General features: G+C 40.3%; 1 protein-coding gene across 1 annotated transcript in view; it reads left to right on the top strand.

Annotated features, from left to right (window-relative positions):
* Nucleotides 1-1,130: 1,130 nt before the first annotated feature.
* vipr2 (vasoactive intestinal peptide receptor 2) overlaps nucleotides 1,131-25,592 on the top strand; it is a 71,320-nt gene continuing 46,858 nt past the window's right edge. Inside the window, exon 1 of the mRNA XM_026149467.1 lies at nucleotides 1,131-1,433. Within this exon, the coding sequence (XP_026005252.1) occupies nucleotides 1,383-1,433 (51 nt within the window). The 5' untranslated portion in view covers nucleotides 1,131-1,382. The remainder of the gene's footprint in view (nucleotides 1,434-25,592) is intronic.

Below are 25,592 nucleotides of genomic sequence, written 5' to 3'. Positions count from 1 at the left end.
TATGTGTTTTATTTTCTGCACCTATATTTGAGTATATTTCATTAAAGACAGAAAACAAACAGTAAATGGAATAAAATTTGAATACTACTTTTTAGATGTCATAAACTCACTGCCATTTCATTAGGTATACCTGTTCAGCTCCTCGTTAGCAAATATCTGATGACACAATTACACGGCAACAACTCAAGATGACCTGCTAAAGTTCAAACTGGGCATCAGAATGGTTAAAAACGGTGATTCAAGTGACTTTGGATGTGGCATAGCGACTGATACCAGTGGGGCTGATCTAAGTATTTTAAAAATCTGATTGGACTTCCTGACTTCCAGAGATCCTCAGGATTTTCTATACAGGCGCTGTGGAGAGCATCCTCACAGAGAACATCACCATCACATCCTGGTTTGGGAACAGCTGTGCTAAGGACCAAAAAGCTCCTCAGAAAGTGATCTGTACAGCAGAACGCTGCTGCAGGATTGCTCTCCCCCCACTTCAGGACACCTACACCAGGAGATGCCAGAGAGCACCCATCCCATACTGTCAACCAACTGTTCCAACTTCCTCAATCCGGTATAAGGTTCCGCATCCGATTAATGTTGCCGTGTTAGACTGAAGGCTGAAGTTTACTTTGTTAGTTATAAATATGTGACAGTGCATTTGAGCTCCTATTACAGAGTAGCGAGTAGTGTAACAAATTACTTACTTAACTTTTATGTAACTTTTTGGAGTAACAACCCCAATGCTGATGATTGGGTACGCATCTTCTGATGGCTGCCTGCAATTGCATGCGGCATCATGTCACAAAGGTGGAACCACCTCAAACTGATTTCTTGAACATGACTCAAATGGCCTCCACAGTCACCAGATCTCAATCCAATTAAGGAACTTTGGGATGTGGAGGAACAGGAGATTCTCATCACTGGTGTGATATGATCTCATCAATATAGACCAAGAAGAATTAAAGCAAAAGGGGGTATAGCACAGTAATGTGTAAATAATGAAGTGGCATTTAAGTGTATGTGACATTTTTTTGATTATGAGAAAAGCTTTTGCCGTGAGAATCAGATATTGTGACACTATTGTCTTTTATTTTGAAAGCCCGTACCGGAAATGTGATTCCATGCGATTGTGAACTTGACAGTAGAAGTCAGCTGCGGGTAAATGATCTGTCCGCACATTCAGCTCAGTGGAAGCGAGCAGCGTGGTTAGAGGACACCGCAGACTGGGCTCTTTTTCTCTCGATATCGTTCATGGAATAAAAAAAATGTTTAAAGTTTTTTTTGTTTTTTTACCCGGATCAAAACTCTTAACAGGAGTTTAAATGAAGTGTTTTAACCCAAATTCCTCCTGTTAGGACAGCTCACTGGCTTCCAGCTGAGGAGTAAACATGAAAAGTTTGCTCTTTGTCACCTTGTGTCTGTCAACCTGTCCGCTCACGGTGAGTCTTTTTTTCTGTAGTGCTTCTAAATGATTCAGAAAACCGTTCACATACTGAAGACTTCCGCGATATAAGAAATTACACTGAGTATTCCCACATTAACAGCTGATGCTTATATTTTATTATTGCACTCTTTGATGCTGATTAGCCTTCTGGTGGAGGAAAAGTTTGCGGTCACATTTCGCTGATAACATTGTTGTTATTAGATGTTCTTAAAGTTGTATGACAGGTTATCCTTCTTCGTGGTATTTTGTTGCCTTTTGCTGAGCGTGATGATTCGTGATTGTAAAGTTACGGTGTCAGCTTCATTCATTGTATGGTCTGTTCAATGTCACGAAGAGGTGTGAGAACGGTCACCAGCGCTCTAAGAGCTGAAGAATTATTTTCAGTTGAAATTATCTTTTGACTTGTTCACTGATGGGTAATTACTCATCGATTATTTCTCTAACTGCACCAATTAGTGGGGAGGAAGTCCGAACTGACATTACAGTAGTACGATTCGATACTTGTTTGATATTGAAACAAGAAAAGCGAGTGTTTTATGATGAACTTCTCTTTAACCTTTGACGTTTGATGTGTTAAGCTTTTTATTTTTTAATTTTGTGGAGTTTTTATGCCTTTACGTTTCCTTCAATGAATTTATATTTTCACAAGTTTTAGACAAAACAATTTCTTTGAAATAAGGTGGTTTCAGCTCAAATGAAGAATAATGTGACATTAAATCGATTTTATGCTCAGTAAGGTCATTGTGTTTAACCCGAGGTAATAAAATCTGCTTCTTAAAGCTCAAACGATGATAAATGAATTGGCTGATGAACTGAGTTGGTATATTTTCATAGATTAACCATTAAATAACATTTCTGATGATGATAGCAGGTAATGTGAGTATTTGCTGGGTTAGTGACAGATTTCATGAAGTCATTTTTTTTAAATAGAAGTGTGCTGGGTTTTTCTAATTAGTTAATTGGCAAAAAATCTGATCAGGAATCTGGGGAATTATTAATAAATTAATATTTGCAGACTTCTTCCTAGCAAAAATGATTAATTGTGCTTTTATGGGCATTTAATAATTAGAATAATCATTAATTGTAGCTTTAAACCTCATATCTGCTGAAGCTGTTTTGTAGAGTTTCATTAATGAAGATAATTTGTAGACATAATCTCTCACTTCATGTTGTTCTTTCTGAGGAATCCTCCAGATATTAACCCACTTTTTTTGCCTCTCATACATTATCTGCCCTTCTGTGTGGATCCACCCCGCAGGATAAACAGTGGAAGTGCGCTCTCGCTCTTTTCCCAGCAGCCCCCTCCTCCTTTGACTAAAAGCAGATGGAGCTGTAAAAATGTTCACATCACACAAAACAAATGCCACAGTTTAATCATCTGACAGACAAATGCTGCCACTCCAAATACACAACAGCTCCTCTCGCTGGGTTTTAGCTTCAACCTCTGATGGCTTTTAACGTGAATTTAGTTTGTTTTATTCTTGCGTCCTCACAATAATGAGTCCAAATAGAGTCACTGGAGCTTGGTCTAAATCAGTGTAGCTTTTCTCTAAATATGCAAACCTTATATTTATACATTACTGTGGGTGACTGATGTTATACATGACAGCTGAAAATGCAGCGATGCTTTTAATGTATTTGGTGGGTTTTGAGCAAGTCTGTTGTTTTTTGCTTATAGAAACAGGATTTTTTGCATCAGTGCAATTTTGCATTTTCCTTCCCTTAAATAGACAAAAACCTCCTGCTTTAGCCATCATGAACTAGAGATCCAGGATATGTACTGCATCATAAAACATGTTGTCTGAGTTTAACTGGATCAGATTCATTTCAGTCTGATTTGGATTTGTGAAGCTGCAATTTGATTCTGAATAAATTGTTGACATAAAGCTGATTCTTGAGTCATAAATGGAGGGATGCACAACTTTCATGGTCTTACTTTAGTGTGCCAAACGAGTATCAGATGAAATATACTTAAACAAACCAGTAAATTGTGCTCATTCTTTCAGGGCTTTTGAGAAAACATTTTCATTTTTCATTCCACTTATTTACAGTTTGAACATTATGTTCACACTAAGAATACTCTCTGTTTTCACCCAATGTCTCCAGCTGTGGAGAATGACCTTGATGTTGCCAGGATAACTGTCCACAACTCTGCATGTGGTGCAGGTTGTTTTGGTAGCATTCAGGAAATAAGGCTAATCTCACAAAAACAAGAGGTGATATAAAGTCAATTTAATCCACTTAGATTAAAAAAGTGAGCTATAAAGATTTTTTTGAAATGATTCATAATTTATTAATTAAAGTTTTTTCCCCCCTTATCCATATGTTCTGGATGTGCCCTAGCCTTGAAGGATTCTGGACAGACATATTTCAAACCTTATCCCTAATTCTTGGATACCATATGGATCCTAATCCATTAGTTGTGCTTTTTGGCACCAGTGGGGAGGCTGATGCAAGGTTGACCTCGTCACAGTGTGGCACACTCTCTTTTGCCTCTCTTCTGGCTAGATGTGCGATCCTACTAAGATGGATGGGTGCTCCTTTGCCCACCCATGCTCAATGGCTGAGGGACCTTATGTACTATCTGAGCCTTGAAAAGATCTGTTATGCGATTAGTAATACCAGTGATAAGTTTTTTTGTGGGGACAATTCCTGAAGAACTTGTGAACCGACCTCCAGCATTTCTCAGTAAATCACCCCCAATACTGATAATGTAGATTTTCTTTCCTTTTTTTTCTCTTTTTTTTTTTTATATTTATTTGTGTGTTTGTTTTATTTTGTTCTGTTTTGTCCTGTTGTATTTGTGGCGGTGTTTCTTGTTTTGGTTTTTGTTTTCTCAACCTGGCTTCAGGGATGGGGCTACTGTGTGGTATGGGTAGGGGGTAAACTGATAAAAGCAATTAAAAGATATGTGAATGCGTCATTAATCTGTATTCTATTATGTCAGCTCAAACAATCATTGAAATCTACTTGCTTGTCGTGTAATAATTCTGTTTGTATCTCTTTTTCTTTGTTGCTTCAATCTAATAAAAATATCTCTGAGAAAATAAAAAGATTTAATTATCAGTTAAAATCAATCAGTCTGGTATCACCTAATGCCAAAGTTTTTCTAGTTCCACTTCTAAAAGTGATGGTTATCTTCTTTCATATACAGTAAACTAAAGTGGATTGAAAATTATAATTGGATTAATGATTAATCAGTATATGAGCCACTAATGGAATATTCCTGGTTGTAGCTCTAATAAGAGTTTATATGTAACTGAAGCTACAGATATCAACCTCACGAATGCTTTTCTCCTTCTGAGTAAAAATCAGTTCCTTTGAAGTAAATATGTTGGTTGTATGGATGTTAGGTTTGTACAGAATATACTGTGAGCAGATAAACACGGACATCAGCAGTGGGAAAAGAAAGTAAAAACAAGAAGCTGGCATCGACTTAGAATCAATACACCAACGTGACAGATGGAAAATTCAAGAGAATAATAAAGAGTTGATGAGGTAGTATTTCCTACATTTCCTCATACTGTGCGTGTCTCTCAGTAGCCTCAATGCACGAGAGAACAGCAGGGACTCAGGTGTGAAGGCCACAGTGGTATATTAAGCTCATCTGTCTGGACTGCAACATGACTGGATCCAACCAGGGATATTTACCCTGGGGTGCAAAAAGTCGTGCTATAGTCTGATGAGAGTTCATCCTCGTAGCAGAGGAGGACTCATTTAGAAAACTTTTGCACTGCAGGTTTTCAAACTTCATCTCATTTCTGTTGACATTCTTTTATATTATTAGGAAAAAAACACAAACACAAAACATCAGGGAATTTTTTTTAATGCTGGGTGAGCAAGTAATGTTTGGATATATCCAGCTCTAATATGCCCATACTTTGCAGAGAAAAGCCGTAGAAGACGAGATCAAAGCCCACACTGTTTGAGTGACAGATGGTGTTTGGCAAGCGTGGAGCAGAAACATAATGAAGCTTGTAAAGATGGAAGCTGAAGATGAAAATAAAAAAAAATATCACAAGCTTCTTTCTTTGGGATAATTTCTCAGAGCTAACTAAGGAACGTGGGGAATAAAGTATCAGAACTGAAATCCCTCGCTGGTGTTTTATGTGAAGCTGATTTTCCCTCAATCAGCTTTCACAGAATCTTTTGACCGAATAATGCAGTTTTTTCCAAGCCGCCGGCGTGTCTCACAAGATGTCCTTTGGTCGTGGCACATGACACACTGGGTTAGCGCTGTAAGACGTGCCTGTCACTCCCAAGTCTGTCAGTTTTCTGTGTGCAGGGTGTTTTAATCCAGTCCACAATCTTTTATCAATCTAACCCAAATGAAGTAGCTTTTAGTCAAAAAACCTAATAAAGCGCATTTCAGCACCTAAACATCAAGGAGCACCTTTCATTACCTAAACATAAGCAGTGAGCGAAGGTAAAAAGTGAGTGAAAATGAAATGAATAATGAGAGAGGAAAACATAAACAAAACAAGATGCAAAACTGATAAACCTGCATGTTATGCCATTGCAGCGTCCCAAAGCAGACTTTGTAGGTCTCCAAAAAAATGCAGTGGTTATCTCTGCGTGACAGATAAGCCGTGGCCAGTACGGTACGTTAATTCAAAATCTTTTTTTGTGACTTTTGGGAAAACAGAATTGTGTTTGGACTGTGTGTTTGGATTTTTTTTCCTTTTTGATAATGGCAAACTAATAAAGCTGTATGATGAAAACAGTCTGCTGTTTATGTCTTATAGCTTGCTGAAAGGTCGGACTTCCAGCTGCGGGCTTATTCACGTACTTCTAAGTGGATGTTTCTCAGAGTTGTAGCAACAGAACATGAGAGAATTGGTCCGGCTTCCAAGAAGCAAGATTACATGGCACATAGTGCTGTCTGGAGGGGAAGGGAAAGATTAAATGTTTCTTCAGCCAGTATTGAAAGTGTCCCAGGCTGAGCAGTGATGGAAAGGGCTAACACATGATCTGGAGGCAGCAGACACCTGTTGTGCTGCTTTGTCCAGGTCATGCTGTGGGGCTCTATACATCATCAAATCACTTGTATTCCAACAATGAACAATAATTTCTAGCATTGTAATAAGAGAGATAATCGGTTGTGCATTATATGGCAAGGATTTCTCTGAGTCCTTGATGGAGTAACCCTGTAATACTGTTCCACATGCCGTCACTCCTGAGCCATTTCAAGTACAAGAACTCCCGTTCCTTAAAGTCTGGCTTCAAAGGGCCGCTCACAAGATCGTCCAGAATGAGGACGACCGTATGGAGCTGACAATTTGTCCTTAAGTAAATATGTACTTCAAGTCAAAGGCGATCGTGTCGCATGACTGTTCGATGCCACTCGCATTGCTCGGCACTGATTCCTGTGTCCACCACCTCGCTCAGCAGTGAACATGCACACGAGTTCTGGACGGATTTATACTCTCAACCTAGAGAGCTCAAATACACCTTTGAAAAACTGCAGAAGCTGTTCACGGAGATCGAACCAAAGAAAATGACACAAACCCAGGATCAGCCAAAGAGACATCTTTTTTTTTTGTCTTTTATAGCTTATTTGTATTATATTCCTTTAATTTAGGTAGCCATGTTTGCGTAGTGTTAGAAATGTTAATAGCTGTTACATTACCAGTCTAATGTTTAAATGTGAGAAGTTCAAAAATATGCTGAATTGAATTGTTTAGAAAGAGGGGTTTGGTGGGGGTTGGGAAGGGAAAGCTTTTTGCTTCATTTTGTCTGGTGTGTTTTTTTTCTTTAACTTATCAATTGTTATACTTTTAACTGTTGTAAATAGCAGAGTTCAGTGCTTTATGTTGTAAAAATGCACCATATTACATTTGGTTCTTCAAAGGAGAATTTTTCTTTGCATCTCGCAAATTCATTGTGACAAAATCTGGTTTCACCTTAAAGAAATTGGCTTTCTTTGTAAAACTATAGCTTTTGTTTGTGGTGAATTTTTTAAGGAATAAAATAGATTTTTGTGAAGATTTGTTGAGCAACATTTTATATCAGAACACGTCTAAAGGACAAATGTATTTGTAACTCATTCAATTTACCAAAGTGAATTTTTTTTTAAAATTATCTTTTTGTTTTTTCAATGTACATTAATAATTCTGAATAAAATAAATATTTTTTGACTTATTTTAAATAGAAATTTAGAGTTTCAATCAAATCAGAATTGTTGTCTGAGTAAAACTAACACATTTATCAAATTAGAGTAATTTTTCTAAGTTGGTTCAAAGTAACATTATTTTCATTGTGGTATAAATCCCAAACCAAACAAAAAGCAGAGATTAATAGACTCCTTACATTATATGTTTAAATCAACTTCCAACAAAAAGAAAAGAGAGACACAGACTGCAATTTATTTAAATAAAGATTATTAGTACAGTTTCATATTTTCTGGACATATCAGAAATACTATTTCTGCAAGTGTTAAAATATTTTTCTTTTCCCTTGTTCTTTATTGGGGGCTGCAAATATTCATTTTAGCTGTTCAGCTCCAGATTGGTGGGGAACCTCACGACACCCTGTGAGTGATTTACTGCCAGCTTCAGTACAAAGGAACTAAAAGCAAGTGAACAGGCTTTGTAGATCAGCTCAGCCTGTACTTAAGAGTCAGATATTGCTCAGACCTCATACCGCACTTTATCGCACCTAATGTGTTCATTTGAAAGATCGACTGTCAGAAAGAGTTATACTGAGTGATTAATAATAAGCATTTCTAGTCAAGACTCAATTCGCAGGTCATAATTTGAATTTTAACATTAACAGTTTTAACAGTTCATTATTTTACAGACTGACATTTGACAGTTAAAAATAATTTCATTTTATTTGGACCTGACACATTTCCTACTAATGTGACTTTTGTGACTCTACGGGAAATTTGCACTCGCTACTAACACAGAGATCAGAGGAACAACAAATCCCAGTAACAGCCTGTATCTGTATCATGATCCTGCATTTAGTCACTAGCATATACAATACTGTATATACTTATATATACAGTATTGTATATATGATGCTATACTTATATTTTGCTAATTCCCCAGAACACACAAAGCACTAGTACTGTGAACAGCATGGTTTAGACAAGGCAGCAAAAAAGGCGACTGCAACTCTGGTGAGAATAATCCACGCCTGAAAGTGTTCCACTGTGCGTTTTTCTATCCAGGTATGCTTTTACTGTATTATCAGTGTGTTTGGGATCATGCTGAAAAATGAAGGCTTTCCTGATGGTATTGTATGCTGAATCAAAATCTGACTGTGTCCATAATTCCATTGATTTTGACAAGATCATTGTTAAACACTTCCTGACTATTGTTGCTGACCACGTGCATCCATTTATGACGAGAGTGTACTCATTTTCAGACAGCTGCTAATGCACTGTATCAAACAGGTTTTATGAACATGGTTATGAGTTCATTGTCCTTAACAATCACAGGATCTCACTCTAACAGAGCCCCTGTGGGAGGTGGTGGAACTGGAAATAAGCAGCATGCACATTGACAATAGCATGTGATGCTATTGTCAATGTGAACCAAAATCTTTCAGGATACTTTTCAACACCTTGTTGAATCTATGCCATAAAGAGTTAAGGGAGTTGCAAAGCTGTGCATAGATAAGGAGAGGTTGAGTGAGACATTCAGCTGGATCAATCAGACTGTTCTCTTCTAGTCAATTTTAGGGAAACTCCAAGACCAAAATAAAACATTTTGTCCTTCGACACAGCTGGGATTACTCTCATCTACATATACATGAGATCAAAAGATCCCACTCTTTGCAGCAAAAGTTTTCCCCCCTCACTTGGCAGTGAGCACCGGCACATTACAAGTATCCTGAGGTACACTGTGTTTCAAGACTTACTGCCCTTCTACCTCTGTCCTCTGTGTCTAACCATCCTTTACAGTTTTCTCTTTAGTTTCATTAACTACAGTTGACCTTCAAATGCAAATGATTTGAGATAACTCTTTCTACAGGCTAATCATCATAGACAGGCTAATACACGTGAACAAATGTAAATGTATGAGTATTTATGCTTCATGCAAATGGAAGAAATTCAAGAGTCCCATTTCCTGGTACTCTTGGGTCACTTGTTTAGTCTGCACCATGGCTTGAATTACAGCATTTTAACCTGCCAAAATTAATAAAACCAAGCAGACAAACTCCTGGCATGTGAGCGCAGAAACTGATACATCATAAAATATGTTTTATTTTGTACTTCAAATGTATAAACGAACCGCACTACAGATGTGAATGTGATCCAAAAGAATCCAGTAGGCTCACGCTGTTTTTTTTGAGCATTGACCTCAAAAGCACGCTCATGTTCTTCACAAAGTGTGTGTTATTTATTGTGAATGGCAAATGACAGTCCTAAGCACCTGCTGTATGTGATCACCTATGCAGTGAGCTGGCAGGGCTGATCGAGGACATAGGGCGAATAAGAGCCCACCTCCAGGGGGATCAGCAAGTTTCAGCATCCACAAAACCCACACCCCACCCACAATGCTGTGCTCTCAGTGCTGTCATAAAATAATTGATCCAATTAGATCTTTAATATCCATGAATTCAAGCATCTCTTTTCAACAACCAGCAATGAAAGCATCAGTAAAGAAGGTGTATATACAAGCCCGACTCCCACTGTAGCAGTAAGAAAACCTACACACTCCTCTGAAAAAGTACAAACACAACAAAAACAAAAAATAATAATAAAAAAAAAAGCTCTTTAAGAGGAGACAGAAAAACTGCTCTAAGCCTTTTTTTCTCCCCAAACACCCCCCACAAGATTCAAGTATGGCTTTGATGTTTCATCAGCATAACATCTCACTGAACATATCTAAAAATACAAACTGCTGCAGAATTGTGAATTCAAACTTTGTGGGTGTAACATGTTTCCAACTTGTGTTTTACAAAGCAGCCAACTTGAAAACAATTAAAATGCCATTTTTGGCACTCAACAGCCTTTAAATGACTCAACATTATCAGTACAGCACACTAAGTGATACACAGTACTGTATAAAACAGCAAAATTAAGATTAGTAGACATAAATGATAAGACTGGGTCCTTCTTCAAACCCAAGAACTTTCTGTTACTGTTAGTTTGGAGGTTGCAGTTCATCAGAGAACCCTCACTTCAACTAGTCGCAGCAGATGGCCCCGCCCCTCCCTGAGCCTGGTTCTGCTGGAGGTTTCTTCCTGTTAAAAGGGAGTTTGCCTACTGGGGTCAGCCGGGGAGCTGGCCCCAGGGAGGGGTCACTTGCCCCTCCCTTCCTTCCCTCCCCATCTCCAGCTGCCTCCCTCTTCCCGCTCCACCACAACCACAGGGCCTTGGAGTAGGGGTATGTCACCAGGGTGCAGAGGAGGCTACCCCCCCCCCCCCCCCCCCCGTCCCCGTCCCCTTCTGGCTGCCTCTGCCTCAATTTTATCCCACAACTTAGACATTCACATTACTCACATTCTCATTACACATACATATAGGATCTTGGGGGTGGGCACGATACACGGAGTCCAAAGTACCATCAGGGTGTACACCTCACCCCTGGCGTCGTTGCCCACCTCTCAATGTTAAATACATGTAGACATTGAGGGCCAGCAGGAGGGACCATGCGCTTACCTGCTGCTCTCTGGCAGGTAGCTCCATGCCCTCCTGGGTTTTAAATGCACCTTAGAACACACATGCATCAACATTACAATGAGCGGGTGGAGGGAGGTTTGGAGTCTTCTCTCACCCCCATTCTCTGCGACCTGCTGGAGCAGGGGGGCTAGGAGGAGGAGTTGGCTGTCTGACTGCGGTCTGGAGTGTGGGGCCTTCCTGCTGCTGCGGAGTCGGGGCGGTCTGCCTCCCCCCACCGCAGGGAAAAGGGTAACACCACCTGGGTCTGGGTGCAGTTCCCCCCCCTCCAGGGGCAAGGGTACCTAGACCCGGGGCTTAGAGTACGCTTGGGGAGTGTGATCGTGTGTACAACGTCTCTTTATGTCTGTCTCCACGTCGGTTGAGTGTGGAGTAAGTGCATATGAGAGCATGAGGGTGGGAATGGATGTTTGTATCTGTGTGTGCCTGTATGTCTGTGTCTATATGTCAGGTTGGGTGTCAGGCGCCACCTCTCTGGGGACATCTTAGGCCCTCCAAGGTATGGAGGCCTATCTCCCCCTACCACCACTTCCCCTGCCAGTGGCGGACTCCCTCAGACATCGGTGCGTTGGTGGTTCTTTGTGTCCGGGGATGGGCGTCCAGGTACACACCGGCTCACTCCTTGGCGGCCGCTTGTCGGGGCCTGGAGCCTGGGGCTCGCTCGGGCCACTTCGGAGGTGGGGTGCCCCCGGCCTCTCGGCCTGGGGCTCGGTCACTCAGGCACAGCTGGCTGCCGGCGGAGCTCACGGGCGCGTCACTGCAACTCCCCCTGGCTTCTGCTCCGCGGCTGCTGAGTGAGCCCTCATCTGGGACTCTCCTCAGCTCTTTCCGGGACAGTGGCGCGGCTGCCCCTCTGTTGGTCTTCCTTGGTCTCTTGTGTTCTGGGGGCCTCTGGATGTCTGGAGTTTTGATCTCCTCCATACCTGCTTCATGCCCTGGAGGACGGGGCTGTGGCCCCCCCACACCCTCTAGCAGATTATTACATGAAGGAACCTTTTAAAAAACAAAAAACAAGCGCGTCCATGCTCACAGGTGTACACACGGGTGATCACACCCACAAACTACACCCTTTTTGGCTCCTACCTCAAAGCACACTGTGTTCTGTTGATCTTATGTGCTGCACAATAATGTTTAACATTTAGTATTTACTGTCATATTCCCATATATCATTGTGATGCTGTTTATTCTATTACTCTTGTTTTCTTCTGCTTGTTTTCTTTTTTCTTTCTCAGCAGGTGATCCAGGTGATTGATATATGCATTTTTTTTCTTCTTCTTTTTTTTTTTTTTCTTTTCCTGCCCATTCTGTTGGTTTTTGGTTTTTGCCCTTCTCCCCCGTCCCTCTTCTCAGTTGTTTCTCTTTCCCTCTTTCTTTCTCCCCTTCTTTCCTCCAGTCAAGTCTGTCCCATATTCAGTAAGTGAAAATAAAATAAACAATAAAAGGTGAATCAAATGGACCATTATGGCAAGGCTGGGATGGTCAGTTTGGTAAAGTAAATCCGTTGGGCATCTTTCTTTGCCTTTAGACAACAATTCTGATGGCAAAAGAGCCAAACGGGACAGGCGCAAAAAAAAAAAAAAAAAGGGAGTTTGTTCTTCCCAATGTCGCCAAAGTGCTTTCTCATAGGGGTTCATGTGAATGTTGGGTTTTTCCCTGTATGCATTATTGTAGGGTCTACCTGACAATTTTAAAGGGCCTTGAGTCGACTGTTGTGGTTTGGTGCTGTATAAATAAAACTGAACTGAACTGAATCAGAGAAGAAGCTTGTTTGTGCAAACAAGTGGAGCACCTGCTGTTGAAATTGATTGTTATAGACAGCGATAACATTCATTCACCTCAACTTACATTAACATCATACTTCTTTTTATACATCTATTTAATGGAGTTTGGGAATTGGTTGATGGGAATTTCTTTTTAGGACATCAGAGGTTAGCTGAACAGTGGTTAGCACTATTGCCTCACAGCAAGGAGGTCCAAAGTTAGTTGGATCAGGTTAGTTGGTGATCCTAAATTCGCCGTAGGTGTGAGTGTGATTGCAACTGTGGATGGCTTGAAGCTTGTGACAGACTGGTGGCCTGTCCAGGGGGTACCCTGCCTCTTGCCCTGTGGCAGCTGGGATAGGCTCCAGCTCTCCCCTCAACTCTGAATTGGTTAAGTGGAAGAGAATGGATGGATGAATTGATGAAGGTGAGCGTGAGATGATCCACGGGTTGATTTTCGCTGTGGCTTCTACCACCAGGAGTCATTCTCTACTGATGAAACAGCAGGGATGCTGAAAAATTGAGAAAATGTTGCAGAATGAGTAAAGAAAAAGTGTGAGATTAGTTTGGGAGCGTGCATTATGAAAAAACTATCACCCTTAAGAGGAAGTGACATCAGCTGTACCAGTAGTGATGTCACTGAATCACAGTGAACCTCTTTCACCTAGAGTGCTGAATTATTTAGCAAATATATTCTTTTATAAAAGTGTAACTGTCTCCTTATCACTGTTATCTTTTTAAAATATAGTTGAGTGCTTTGTCTCTAAGAAATGAAAACCTAGAGCATCTAAACCTCAGAGCAGTGCACACAAGAGTCCACTAAGCGGATGCTGTAAGCTGCGCCTTAATTATTGGTGCTTAGGTGATAATTGAGGTGCTTGGTGGTCTTTTCAGAGAGGCAAACCGGATGACTCACTAGTGACTCATGATCCGATCATGTAGCAGTGAAAACAGAAAGCTGCAGCTGCTCTTTCTTATATGGAAATGTATTGACATTTTACTGCCAGGCTGTGTAGCGATAGCGGATCCTGTTGTCAGCGCGCCGCGTTTGACTCTGTTTTCTCTTCAGTAGAGAAATAGCAGAATTGTGTTCCACCTTTGGGATCATAAACCTCTTTTATGTTTTCCACGGTTGTTGAGATAAAGAAGAAAATATTTTTGTAAGGTGTCACAAAGCGAAAGTGTGGTGTGACATTTAAATGAAATTGTAACATTTACAGTTTGGAGACAGAAGATACAAAGAGATGCGTTAAAACGAATAGTGTTTTCAGGTATTTGTGGTTCCACATATTGAAGCTTTTTTTGATCTGGTGACACGGAGCAGGTAATTTCACAAATGGGGAAAGTCGCAGTGAATAACTCAACGATGTAGAAGGTGGACTTGTAGGTATCAGTTTAGGTATTTTATTAGCAAATCAGACGATGGGCAACAAGGTCTTACTGTGGAAAAGTCTGAGGCAGGCAGGTTAATTTCCAGTGAAGAGATTTTCAGGAGGTCTGGCTTTCTGGCTGGCTGGGTGACATATGAGAGGAATCTGGGGCACAGGAGGAGAGGCGCATGGAAATGATAGGAACAAGCCACGAAGTAAGGAAGCCTTTACTCATAGAGCCTGAGCGTGCTGTTGATATACACTCACACAGGAGGAGCGAGCACAGCAAAAGACTGTGCATGCACTAGCTTTTCACGGTGCCTGTCAATATGCGGTGCAAATAGGCATCATATAAAGTGAAGGAGGCTTTCATTAGGCTGAAAAGAAAATGAAAAGAGCAAAGAGGTAAAAAGAGAGGCCGGATCAGCGATTGCTGGATCACTGGTGTTGGACGATGTGGCTGCTGATAGCAGGATGAATTCTTGAGTGGAAGGAGTCATACTTTGTGCTCAGATTCACTCGATTGTTAAAAAATTGATGCGACGGCGCTTTCAAGTAAAGAAACAGAAAGACAATGACCCAAAACATAACTGGAAGCAACTTAAGAGCTTTTTTTAAGACCAAAAAGACCAAAGGTTTGCATCAAAACCGAGACTTTCGTGACATCCATGGTTTATAGAGTTCAGTCACTGATGACAAAAAAGATTTCAAAATGCTTTTCTTGTGTTTCACTTTGGACCCAGTGAAAGTTGCATCACTTTTAAAAGGTTATAATTCATAACTGTCACTGCGCCGATTTTGGCAGACCCTTGAATTGAAGCTAAATCTTTGCACTTCAATCACAGCTTGATTGCTTAATTTCGTATTCATAGCGCGCTACAAAGAGGGGAAATTGTTAATACTGGGTCGTAGCTGGAAAGACTTTACAAAGCACAAAAATGACTTTAGAAACAGTGAAAGTTTTAGAAGACACAGACTTATGTGCGTTTGATGTGAGGTTGTTTTGCCAGAAATTCGTTCTCTGTTTGGTTTATCCATTTGTCCACCCCTTCTGTTCAGTGTCTCTGACTAAGGTTCAAGTTGGAAGGTCTCTGTCATAGTTTTATTTCTTTTTCTTTTAAAAATCAGTAAAATGCAACATTTTACATTCAGTGGAACAGTAGTTGGAAAACCTGCAGGTGAGATAATAGAAAGTCTTTTCTGCTCTTCTTGATCCCTCAGACGATTCTTCAAAACTTATCTCAAACAATTAATATGGTCAGAAAACCTTTAATTTAGTGGCGTTTGAAGTGATTCACCCTTCTTTTAATCTCATTGTAGAGAACTGTTTGTTGTCTTTGTATTTAGGCCACAGCTGAGCAGTGAGGCATAGCCCATTATGAAAAAGCATAGTGCTGTAATTCCTCCCCCTGCTTTAAGCTGGGTTGTTTCCTTCTCCGTGAAACACCACCTTGAATCTACACCAGCATATGAAATGCACTATTTGTCTCGCCTTGTACTTTTTTTGACCCGCACTTGCTTTTGCGCTGTGAGCGTTGCAGTCTATTTTTTTAATCTGGTTTAAAATTCAACTGTAAACCAGGCTGGATAAGAGCATCTGTTAAATAGAACTAAATAGGATCAACACTGTTTATTGTCCCAAACACATTTTTTTCCTGCTTTTGTTCTCAGTAATACTCTCAGTTAGAGGATAATATCAGAACAGAATCGCAATCCATGGTCTGAATCACAGTTCTCCTCACAGATTTGGTGCATATCATGTGATCACATTGTTAGTTGCCTGGATCCAAAGCCTGTCACTACTACTCAAAGTTAAAGGTCCAAGTCACAAATCTCTGGGGTCTTTCCTCGTCCTCCTCGTGTCTGTGTGGGTTCACTCTGGTTGCTTTCGCTTCTTCCCACAGTCTATAGACATGCACGAGGTGCTCATTGGTGATTGGCCACAGTGTGTCTCTTGACTTGTCCAAGGTGTATCCTGCCTCTTGCCAAATGAAAGCTGGGATAAGCTGCCAGGCCCCTGAACTAGACAAACAGATGGATGGATAACATTTAATAGCACAAACTGCAGTATAGAAAGTTACTTTCAGCTTCTCCTTTGCCACAAATGGTCACCACAGTAAGAAGCTCCACAGGTTTGATTTGGCAGTTTTACTGAGGATGCCCTTTCTGACACGATCCTAAAGCAGATTTGTGTCTCTGCCTGGAATTGAACCAACAAGCTTGCACTTACCAAACAAATGTGTTAACTGCTGCATCACTGGAGGGACCTAATGCATGCTGTATATGAGTGTACATAATGTACAGTGTCAGTTAATTGTATCTAATGCACTCCATCAGCACGATAATGCAAAAAGGTACTTAACACCTAAAGCAATGTGAGAAAATGTTTTTTTAAATTCCAGATTAGCACTTTGTTCATTGGTATTACTATAAAAACTGATAAAAAGCTGAGTGAGAATGCTGCGTGTGGCAGTGGCGTTAAAATCACAGTGACGGAGCAACCCTGGAGCAGATGGTGAAGCCTGGTTGGAGCTTTGCTTCAGGGTGAAATCAGAGGTCAGCAGTGATTTCTGCAGATTCTTACAGGGTCTTGTTTTATTTATATAACATACATTTGGGGCAGTTGGAAATAAATGAGTGGGAGCCTGCTCCCTCTTTGGTGCTACCTGCCCTGCAGAGCGCCTGTGACCGAGGCTGTGAAGCTTCAGCAGACCCAGTTAGATTTATACTGTATAATGTGATTTTAGCAAAAGCTGCTGAAGTCGAGACCTATTTGGTTTTCTTATCACAACTCATATTAAAATTAAGCTCCCATGTCACATGTAACTGTGAGATGTTATCAAGTAAACTGTGAGAAACGCAGAAGCTTGACTGAGCTGTGAGTCTCCCCTGCAGTGTGATTACTGTGATAAGGGAAACCACAATCCAACATTTTCCACTATCTGTTTAATTGGATGCACTGCGTGAACCCTTTCTTTTAATAGTCTTTGCTGGCCACAAACACAGAGACTCTGATAAGGACTGTGAACGGTGTTTTAGGACTATCTTGGGCAGCTGTTACACAAACGCAGTTTTCGTTTTGTTAATGTCTGATATCACAGTTAGTCGAGGCTAACGTGAGAAATGTGATTCAGGTATCAGCAACATGTCATACAGCAGCACAGTCTCAGGTGATTTAACTGGTAAAGTAATGGTGTCTGAGATGACTGGGGTGACTGCAGAGCAGGTCACAAGGTTCGATCCCTGGCTGCTCCAGTCTGCATGCCAAATATCCATGGGCAAGGTACTAACACCAAGTTGCTCTCCGATGCATCCATGAGAGTATGTATGTGTGTGTTAAATAGAAAGCTCTGAAGCATAGGGAAAAAATGTGCTTTTGTAAATGAGAGGTGAATCAGACTCTGAGTGCTCGGGTAGAGTAGAAAAGCACTACAGTATATAAGAACCAGTCCATTCATCAAATTGTTCCAGCCAAACTAAAAAAGAGGTGAAGGTCCCGGGATGTGTTTGGTTTATCAGGGATGAATCTCAACTTGAGTCTGAGGTAAAACAAACCATGAAGTGTGCAGAGAGTGTTGAGAGACTGCAGGATGTAAAAGATCTGCTGCTAATGTCTTGGGGTCTGAGTACTGTAGTGCTGCTGGTTCAGAGCAGGTTTTATCTCAGGTGCCTTTTGAGAACCAACCCACAATTTGAGAATTGATTATTATATTCCCTTCACTGGCTGAAGCTGAGAAAAGAAAATGATGGCAGACAGAATATGTGTTCAGCATTTGTCGGTCTTTGCTGTCGGTGGCTCTGAACTTTTTGTCGACTTGTGGTGCTTACTTTCTGAAACAGGCTCCCGTTTTTTGGTGGTGAGACGTGAAACCTGGTTTAGGTTAGGCAGTAGCAGCCACACCGTTAAGGTGGAAAGGCTTATTAGAGATTATTCCTGGCCAAGTAAGACCTGTTCTGACAGCATATTCAGGACATGTAGCTATTTAAGAGGGATGGTAACAATGTTCCGCTCAGCCAACCAATACACAACGAATAAATAAGCAACAATTAATGTCTTCAGAAACAATGTAATATTTTGAAAACAGTTTGACAGCATGAAAGGGTTTTGTCATAGTGATGAACTGACAGATAATTTAAGCTTTATTCAAGCTATAATAAGGGCTGCTGCATTTAATAGTGTCAGGTTGATTGTGGATCAGACAGTTAATGAAAGTGCTGTTTGAATTGCTTCAGCGATAAGAGATGCTGCCCTCCTGGTGAGGAAGAAGTCTGAGTTTGTGTAGGAAGTAGCCAGGCTTTTTTGTTCTAGCTGACTTTAAAAATCTTTCTTCCTTTTGACGTTTCTGTTTTAAACATGATTTCCTGCTTGGGATGAGTGAAAGAGACGTGATAAGTAATTAAACAGTCCTCATTTTTGTTCTTTTTCACCTGACATTATCAGGGGAAATGCTAAGTTTGTTCTTCAGCTTTTCACCTTTTTAAACTGTGCTGCTGATTTTTATTTTTTTATTTTTTAATTTCATGACGTTAACAGAAAGCACACAGTTGGTGAGAGAGTGCATCAAGACATCCGTAGATTTCAGAAATACACTTATGAGGATTATTTTGAAGACATTTTTAGTTTTGTCGCCTTTTCTACCTTCTTCGGTAAAAATGTACCCACTTACGTATTTTCTGTCCTTTGGACATAAATCATGTCCATCTGAAGACGTAATGGCATGTAATCATCAGTTCAGGATTTTTTTTCCCTTGTACTGCTACTTATTTAGGCATTAGTTGCAGACATTTGCCAAGCGAAAGATATTTTAAAAGTTAAAGGAATATAGGTAAGTAAAAGCTATTTTTGACATCCAAAGCAGCATGAAGAACAGTCCTGATGCACAGTGCTGTTACAGCGGGTTTGAAACCATCCGTCCATCACTTCTATGTCCTGTTGGTTAGCCATCACCAGTCTGTATCTGGAAGTCGCACAGGGCCTTTGTGAGCTTATCACACTTTCACTCTGAGACTTCAGGCTTTCTGTTTTCATCTTTTTGTTCAATGTTGTCTTTACTAAAGCCAAATATATGTCAATTCAACAGACACGTTATTGTTATTTGGTGCAAGCTGCTTGGGTTGCACATTTTGCTTACTGTTTGAATTTTCCTCCATGTTTCCATGTTCCAGAATGGACAGGGAGGAGTCACGTGACAGCACACTTGGTACATTGTTTTAAATCATCTTAACTTTCTGCTTGTGTTTAGTAGTTAGTGTAGTGGGGGAAATAATTATCTGATCACCCTGCTGAGTTTGTAAGTGGCTCACTAACGAAGAAATGACAAGTCTCTAATTTTTATCATAGTTTAAATTTAATGAAGTGAGACAGCAGATCGACCAAAGATCCAGAAAAACAACTCAAATTACATAAAAGTTGCAAACTGATTTGCATTTCATCCTTTGAAATAAGTATTTGTATTCTTACAACTCAGGAAGAATTCTGGTTTCCACAGATCAATCAATCAATCAATCAATTACAGATGAAGCTGCATATAAAGCACACTTCTCCACAGAATCAATTTCTTCCAATCCAGTCTCTCCAGCACCGCGGGCAAAGACCAAACAGCTGTCAAGGGGCTTCAGGGAGAAGACTGTAGACATGCAGAGGGCTAGAAGACGGTGAGAAAGTGACAACTGCTGGTTTTCTTACAGGGAGTGCAGAATTATTAGGCAAATGAGTATTTTGTCCACATCATCCTCTTCATGCATGTTGTCTTACTCCAAGCTGTATAGGCTCGAAAGCCTACTACCAATTAAGCATATTAGGTGATGTGCATCTCTGTAATGAGAAGGGGTGTGGTCTAATGACATCAACACCCTATATCAGGTGTGCATAATTATTAGGCAACATCCTTTCCTTTGGCAAAATGGGTCAAAAGAAGGACTTGACAGGCTCAGAAAAGTCAAAAATAGTGAGATATCTTGCAGAGGGATGCAGCAGTCTCAAAATTGCAAAGCTTCTGAAGCGTGATCATCGAACAATCAAGCGTTTCATTCAAAATAGTCAACAGGATCGCAAGGAGCGTGTGGAAAAACCAAGGCACAAAATAACTGCCCATGAACTGAGAAAAGTCAAGCGTGCAGCTGCCAAGATGCCACTTGCCATCAGTTTGGCCATATTTCAGAGCTGCAACATCACTGGAGTGCCCAAAAGCACAAGGTGTGCAATACTCAGAGACATGGCCAAGGTAAGAAAGGCTGAAAGACGACCACCACTGAACAAGACACACAAGCTGAAACGTCAGGACTGGGCCAAGAAATATCTCAAGACTGATTTTTCTAAGGTTTTATGGACTGATGAAATGAGAGTGAGTCTTGATGGGCCAGATGGATGGGCCCGTGGCTGGATTGGTAAAGGGCAGAGAGCTCCAGTCCGACTCAGACGCCAGCAAGGTGGAGGTGGAGTACTGGTTTGGGCTGGTATCATCAAAGATGAGCTTGTGGGGCCTTTTCGGGTTGAGGATGGAGTCAAGCTCAACTCCCAGTCCTACTGCCAGTTTCTGGAAGACACCTTCTTCAAGCAGTGGTACAGGAAGAAGTCTGCATCCTTCAAGAAAAACATGATTTTCATGCAGGACAATGCTCCATCACACACGTCCAAGTACTCCACAGCGTGGCTGGCAAGAAAGGGTATAAAAGAAGAAAAACTAATGACATGGCCTCCTTGTTCACCTGATCTGAACCCCATTGAGAACCTGTGGTCCATCATCAAATGTGAGATTTACAAGGAGGGAAAACAGTACACCTCTCTGAACAGTGTCTGGGAGGCTGTGGTTGCTGCTGCACGCAATGTTGATGGTGAACAGATCAAAACACTGACAGAATCCATGGATGGCAGGCTTTTCAGAATCAGAATCAGAAAGGGGTTTATTGCCAAATGTTGAGCAGGTTTACAACATTAGGAAATTGCTGCGGTGCTTCAGTGCAAACATGCTGTCATAAATAGCACTTAAATAGACATGGAAAAAAATAAAAGTAGGGATAAGAATTAAAAGTGCTACGTGGAAAGATATGTGCATGAGATATACATGAGATATATACATGAGAATAAGAATTAAGAGTGCTACGTTGAAAGATATATACATGAGTGCAGGTGGTGATCAGTGCCAAACATAGAATGATGCAGTGACACAGCGTAGGGTCCTTTGAGTGTCCTTGCAAAGAAAGGTGGCTATATTGGTCGCTGATTTGTTTTTGTTTTGTTTTTGAATGTCAGAAATGTATATTTGTGAATGTGGAGATGTTATATTGGTTTCACTGGTAAAAATAAATAATTGAAATGGGTATATATTTGTTTTTTGTTAAGTTGCCTAATAATTATGCACAGTAATAGTCACCTGCACACACAGATATCCCCCTAAAATAGCTAAAACTAAAAACAAACTAAAAACTACTTCCAAAAACATTCAGCTTTGATATTAATGAGTTTTTTGGGTTCATTGAGAACATGGTTGTTAAGAGATTTTTCTACATTATACAATATAACCAAATCTCTATAATACAATATAATCAAGTGTGCCTTATATTCTGTGTGTTCATATATTTTCACATAACCAAGCTTATTGTTAAAGAGAACATAATGCATTCCTTACCTCAGTGTGTGATGTCAGATAAGCATGATATACTTCTGCATTGTTATTTTCAGTGTATGTGTGCAAGGTCAGATAAGCTGAGATAATGCCTGACCTCTCCCTTTTCAGTTAAAAGAGGAAGTACTATGTAACTGACTTTCACTATAAATAAAGCAAGCAAGCCTGCACTCGGTGTGTGTGTCTTCTCAGAGACATTCACCCGTGCGCACGTTTCGGTCTACAGTGTCTCATTTCTCTTACTTGTGTTTGAACAAATGTCTACCCCTGACAATGGTTGTTGTTCAATAATAAAATTATTCCTCAAAAATACAACTTGCCTAATAATTCTGCACTCCCTGTATTTTGAAGTGGCAGAAATATAAAATGATCATCGGTCACCCTCTGTTCGGCATCCTTGAGGATCTTACTTCATTGGGTGATAATGATCACTAGCTTGTTAATGAGCTGAAGGCAGTTACACAATCAGCAACACATTACGCCCTAATGCACTGAAATCTTGCAGGGCATACAAGAAGAAATATGTACAGGCCGATCTTAGATTTGCTTAATAAGCATCTAAATTGTTAAAAGAAGGTGTAGGAGAAAGGGCTGTGGTCAGATGAACCAAAATTGAATTCAGGGCATTTTTGACCCAACGTGTTTGAAGGAAGAATAATGCTGAATATGATCCAAAGAACACCATCCCAAAAGTCAAGTATGGAGGTGGAAACATTATGTTTTGGAGTTTTTTTTTCTGCTAAGGGAGAAGGGTGACTTTAAGGAGCCATTGGACGAGGCCATGTACCATACAAGAACCTCCTGAAAAAGAAAAGATGATGCATGGTTCTTCCTATATGACAGCAAAGAAGTGGCTAAAGAAGAGGCTCATTGACGTCATGGGGTTTATTACCTAGTTTTCAGACCTCAGTTCTATATTCTTCCTTCTGTGAAGGAAGCTAAAACCTTGAGTTGCCAAAAAACTAAAGGATTTAGAGTTGCTGTAAAGAGTGGTCCAAAATCCCCCCTGAGATACGCGCAAACCAGCTGACCAACTACAAGAAACGTCTAACTGCTGTGCTTGCAGAAAGGGTTTCTCCACCGAGTACTAAGTCATGTTTGCTTGCAATGACATGCAAATTGCTTTATAACATTTATGTAATGTGTTTTTTCTGAAATTTGGTTGAATTGAAACGACCAAAGAAATTAGAGAGTGTTTATTTCTTATGCAAATGAGCAAACTTTTAGCAAATAATTATTTCCCCCACTGTATTTACAGCCTGCTGGGGAGTTTCTGCTGCTGATTCTGGGAGTTTCTCATACTTCATTAGTTTTCTTTTCTTTTCTTTGTCACTGCAGCTCTTTTACCGCTCGTTCTTGGGGCCAACCTCTGCCATAAAATCAAACTGAGTAAAGGTAAACTCAGGGCAGCATCATCATCTCCTAAAGCTCATTTGATGGTGGCCAGCTAGTGGTGTGCATCACTGCTGATTGAAGCCAGAGCACGAAAACACATTAGGAAAAAGAGCTGATAAGACCGATTCATTAGCATTTAGATAGCTCTGTCATTAACTAAAAGGAGACTTTTAATAAAAATTCACTTGCTGTTATTTATTTATTTATTTATTGCTATTCATTTATGCCAGAACTTATATACAGAAGTGTTTCTGCATTACTTTTTTTGGTTTTTGGTTTTTACTCAAACACTTCCTTGTGCTTGTTTGTATTGTTGGAACTTTCTCGTTGATCCTTTTGCTGAAAGAACATCAAAAAGGACAGAATTCTTTGTCTCTTGAATAAAATAAGTTCATCAACCATGATCTGCAGATTTAAGATCCTCACGTGGACAATCCAGAGAATATCAAACCAGTGGAAGAAAAATCAAATATCCTATGAAAATTTCAGACACTACCTCAGCAATTTGTTTGCTGTTTGCAGAGCTGTGTGTTGAAAGAGTAATGCCCTTGTTTGCATTTCCTTTGGCTAACTTGAGTTAGTCATTATCATCTACCGATTAGAGTAGATTCTGGATCTGCATCATGCTGGAGGCAGCTTTGTGGAGAAGCAGCTGTCATCGAACCAATTAGTGCATCTGCTATAACACAGGTGGTGTCTGCTTTAGTTACGATAGTGGTGTCGTTTGGTCCAGACCAAATATTTCATGAGACATTTGTGAGATTGCCGTGAGACTTAGTGGACGTAAAACAGGTCACCAGGGCTTAGTTCAGTTCAGTGTTTTACATTGCTAAATCATAACATTACCTCAGTGAAATATACTTAAAAGGACAAAGATACTTATAATATAAAATGAAACCAATCAATTTAATGAGTTGGCACCCAGTTCCCTGCCTTGTTCACACTCCACCAGCACTACATTTTCAGTTTGAGCTTTTATTGACATATTACCGCAGCAGCGAGATGGGTGGCGTGAGATTTCTTACAGACATTCAAATACCAGGAAAACTAATAAGCACTAAAAACAGAATGCTTTGTGTTGAGGACTAATCAGCAAAAGAACTGGACTGTCATAATGTGCAGGATAATAAGATGCAGGAAGCAAGTGAAATAACACAAGAAGAGACGTTTTTTAGGCAGGCGCCAGTGCATAAAGTCTAAAACATGAAGCCAAAACCAGAAGAAGTCACAGAAGAAACAGAAGGAGACGACACCAGGCAGGATAACACACATCATGACAAAGGGTAAAGGCAAGACAACACTTTATATATACACACACAGGGTGATCAGGTTAATAAAGATAGCTGGCACACTTTACTGAAGTGGGTTTTACTGTGATGTTTAACATTTTCTCCTGTTGATGCAGTAGTAGATAAATCAATTTTCTCCTGCTGATTTTCTCCTAGAGGAATAATTTTATCTCACATTATCTTATCTTATGTTGCACTTGATTCGTGTAGTGCATGTATCCACTGGCTTTAACACCAATCACTTAGTGTGCAGTGGACCAAAAATTACAACAAAAGTATGTTAAGCTCTGCACACTGGCAGAGAGACGAGAGAGACCGAGGGAAACACGAGGAGTTTATTTCTCACTTTCCATAGGAAGAGTAACATGTGTGCTAGCGAGAGATTACTCAGTCACACCTGACCTTGTTCCCAAAGCTTAATTTGTGGATGTAGGTGCATCGATATCAATTGCAAAGATAAAACAGTATTAAGTCTGGTTCTTTATTCCTGATTTCCTCTATTCTTATGCTGCTTGCATATGTGCTTTTAGCAAACAAGGCTAATGGGATACGAACGAACTAAATGTAACTTACGTCTTAACAAAGCAGGAAAGGAAATCAAAGGAAAAAAATAAAATAAAAAATGTGATTTACTGCAGATGTGTGTCAACAAACAGGATAAAAGCAGGTTTAAGACACTTGAGCACTGGCCCCTCTTTTCAAACCTTGGATGTTTTCTAATTTCTTTTAAGTTTGTCCTAAAGAAATTTTTTAAAATGCTGCAAACTTTTGAAGATAACACACCATGGGTCTATGTGAGGTTAGAAATGTTAAACCACGTGCACATATTGTTTTCTGTGTCTGGCTGCCCAGCATGTCCAGACTCTGCTGTATCTTCATCGCGGTAAACTCATTAATTCGACTTCTTTGTGTCGCACTGTCTAGTTGTTGTATACTTTCCAGCCTGCTGAGTAAGTGAGTGAGCAAATGGTGTGCTATTGGATTTGACATGCCCTGCAATGAAGGTCACAAGCACTTAGCCTGAAATTGACATGAAAATTTCCAAGGTGTCACCGTGTTCCCCGTCCATCCAGTGGAGTTTTTG

This window comes from Astatotilapia calliptera, chromosome 18, assembly GCF_900246225.1.
Source record: "Astatotilapia calliptera chromosome 18, fAstCal1.2, whole genome shotgun sequence".
Taxonomy (NCBI): Eukaryota; Metazoa; Chordata; class Actinopteri; order Cichliformes; family Cichlidae; genus Astatotilapia; species Astatotilapia calliptera.
The sequence above is the reverse complement of the archived record's forward strand: the minus strand, read 5'-3'. Positions and strand labels throughout refer to the sequence as shown.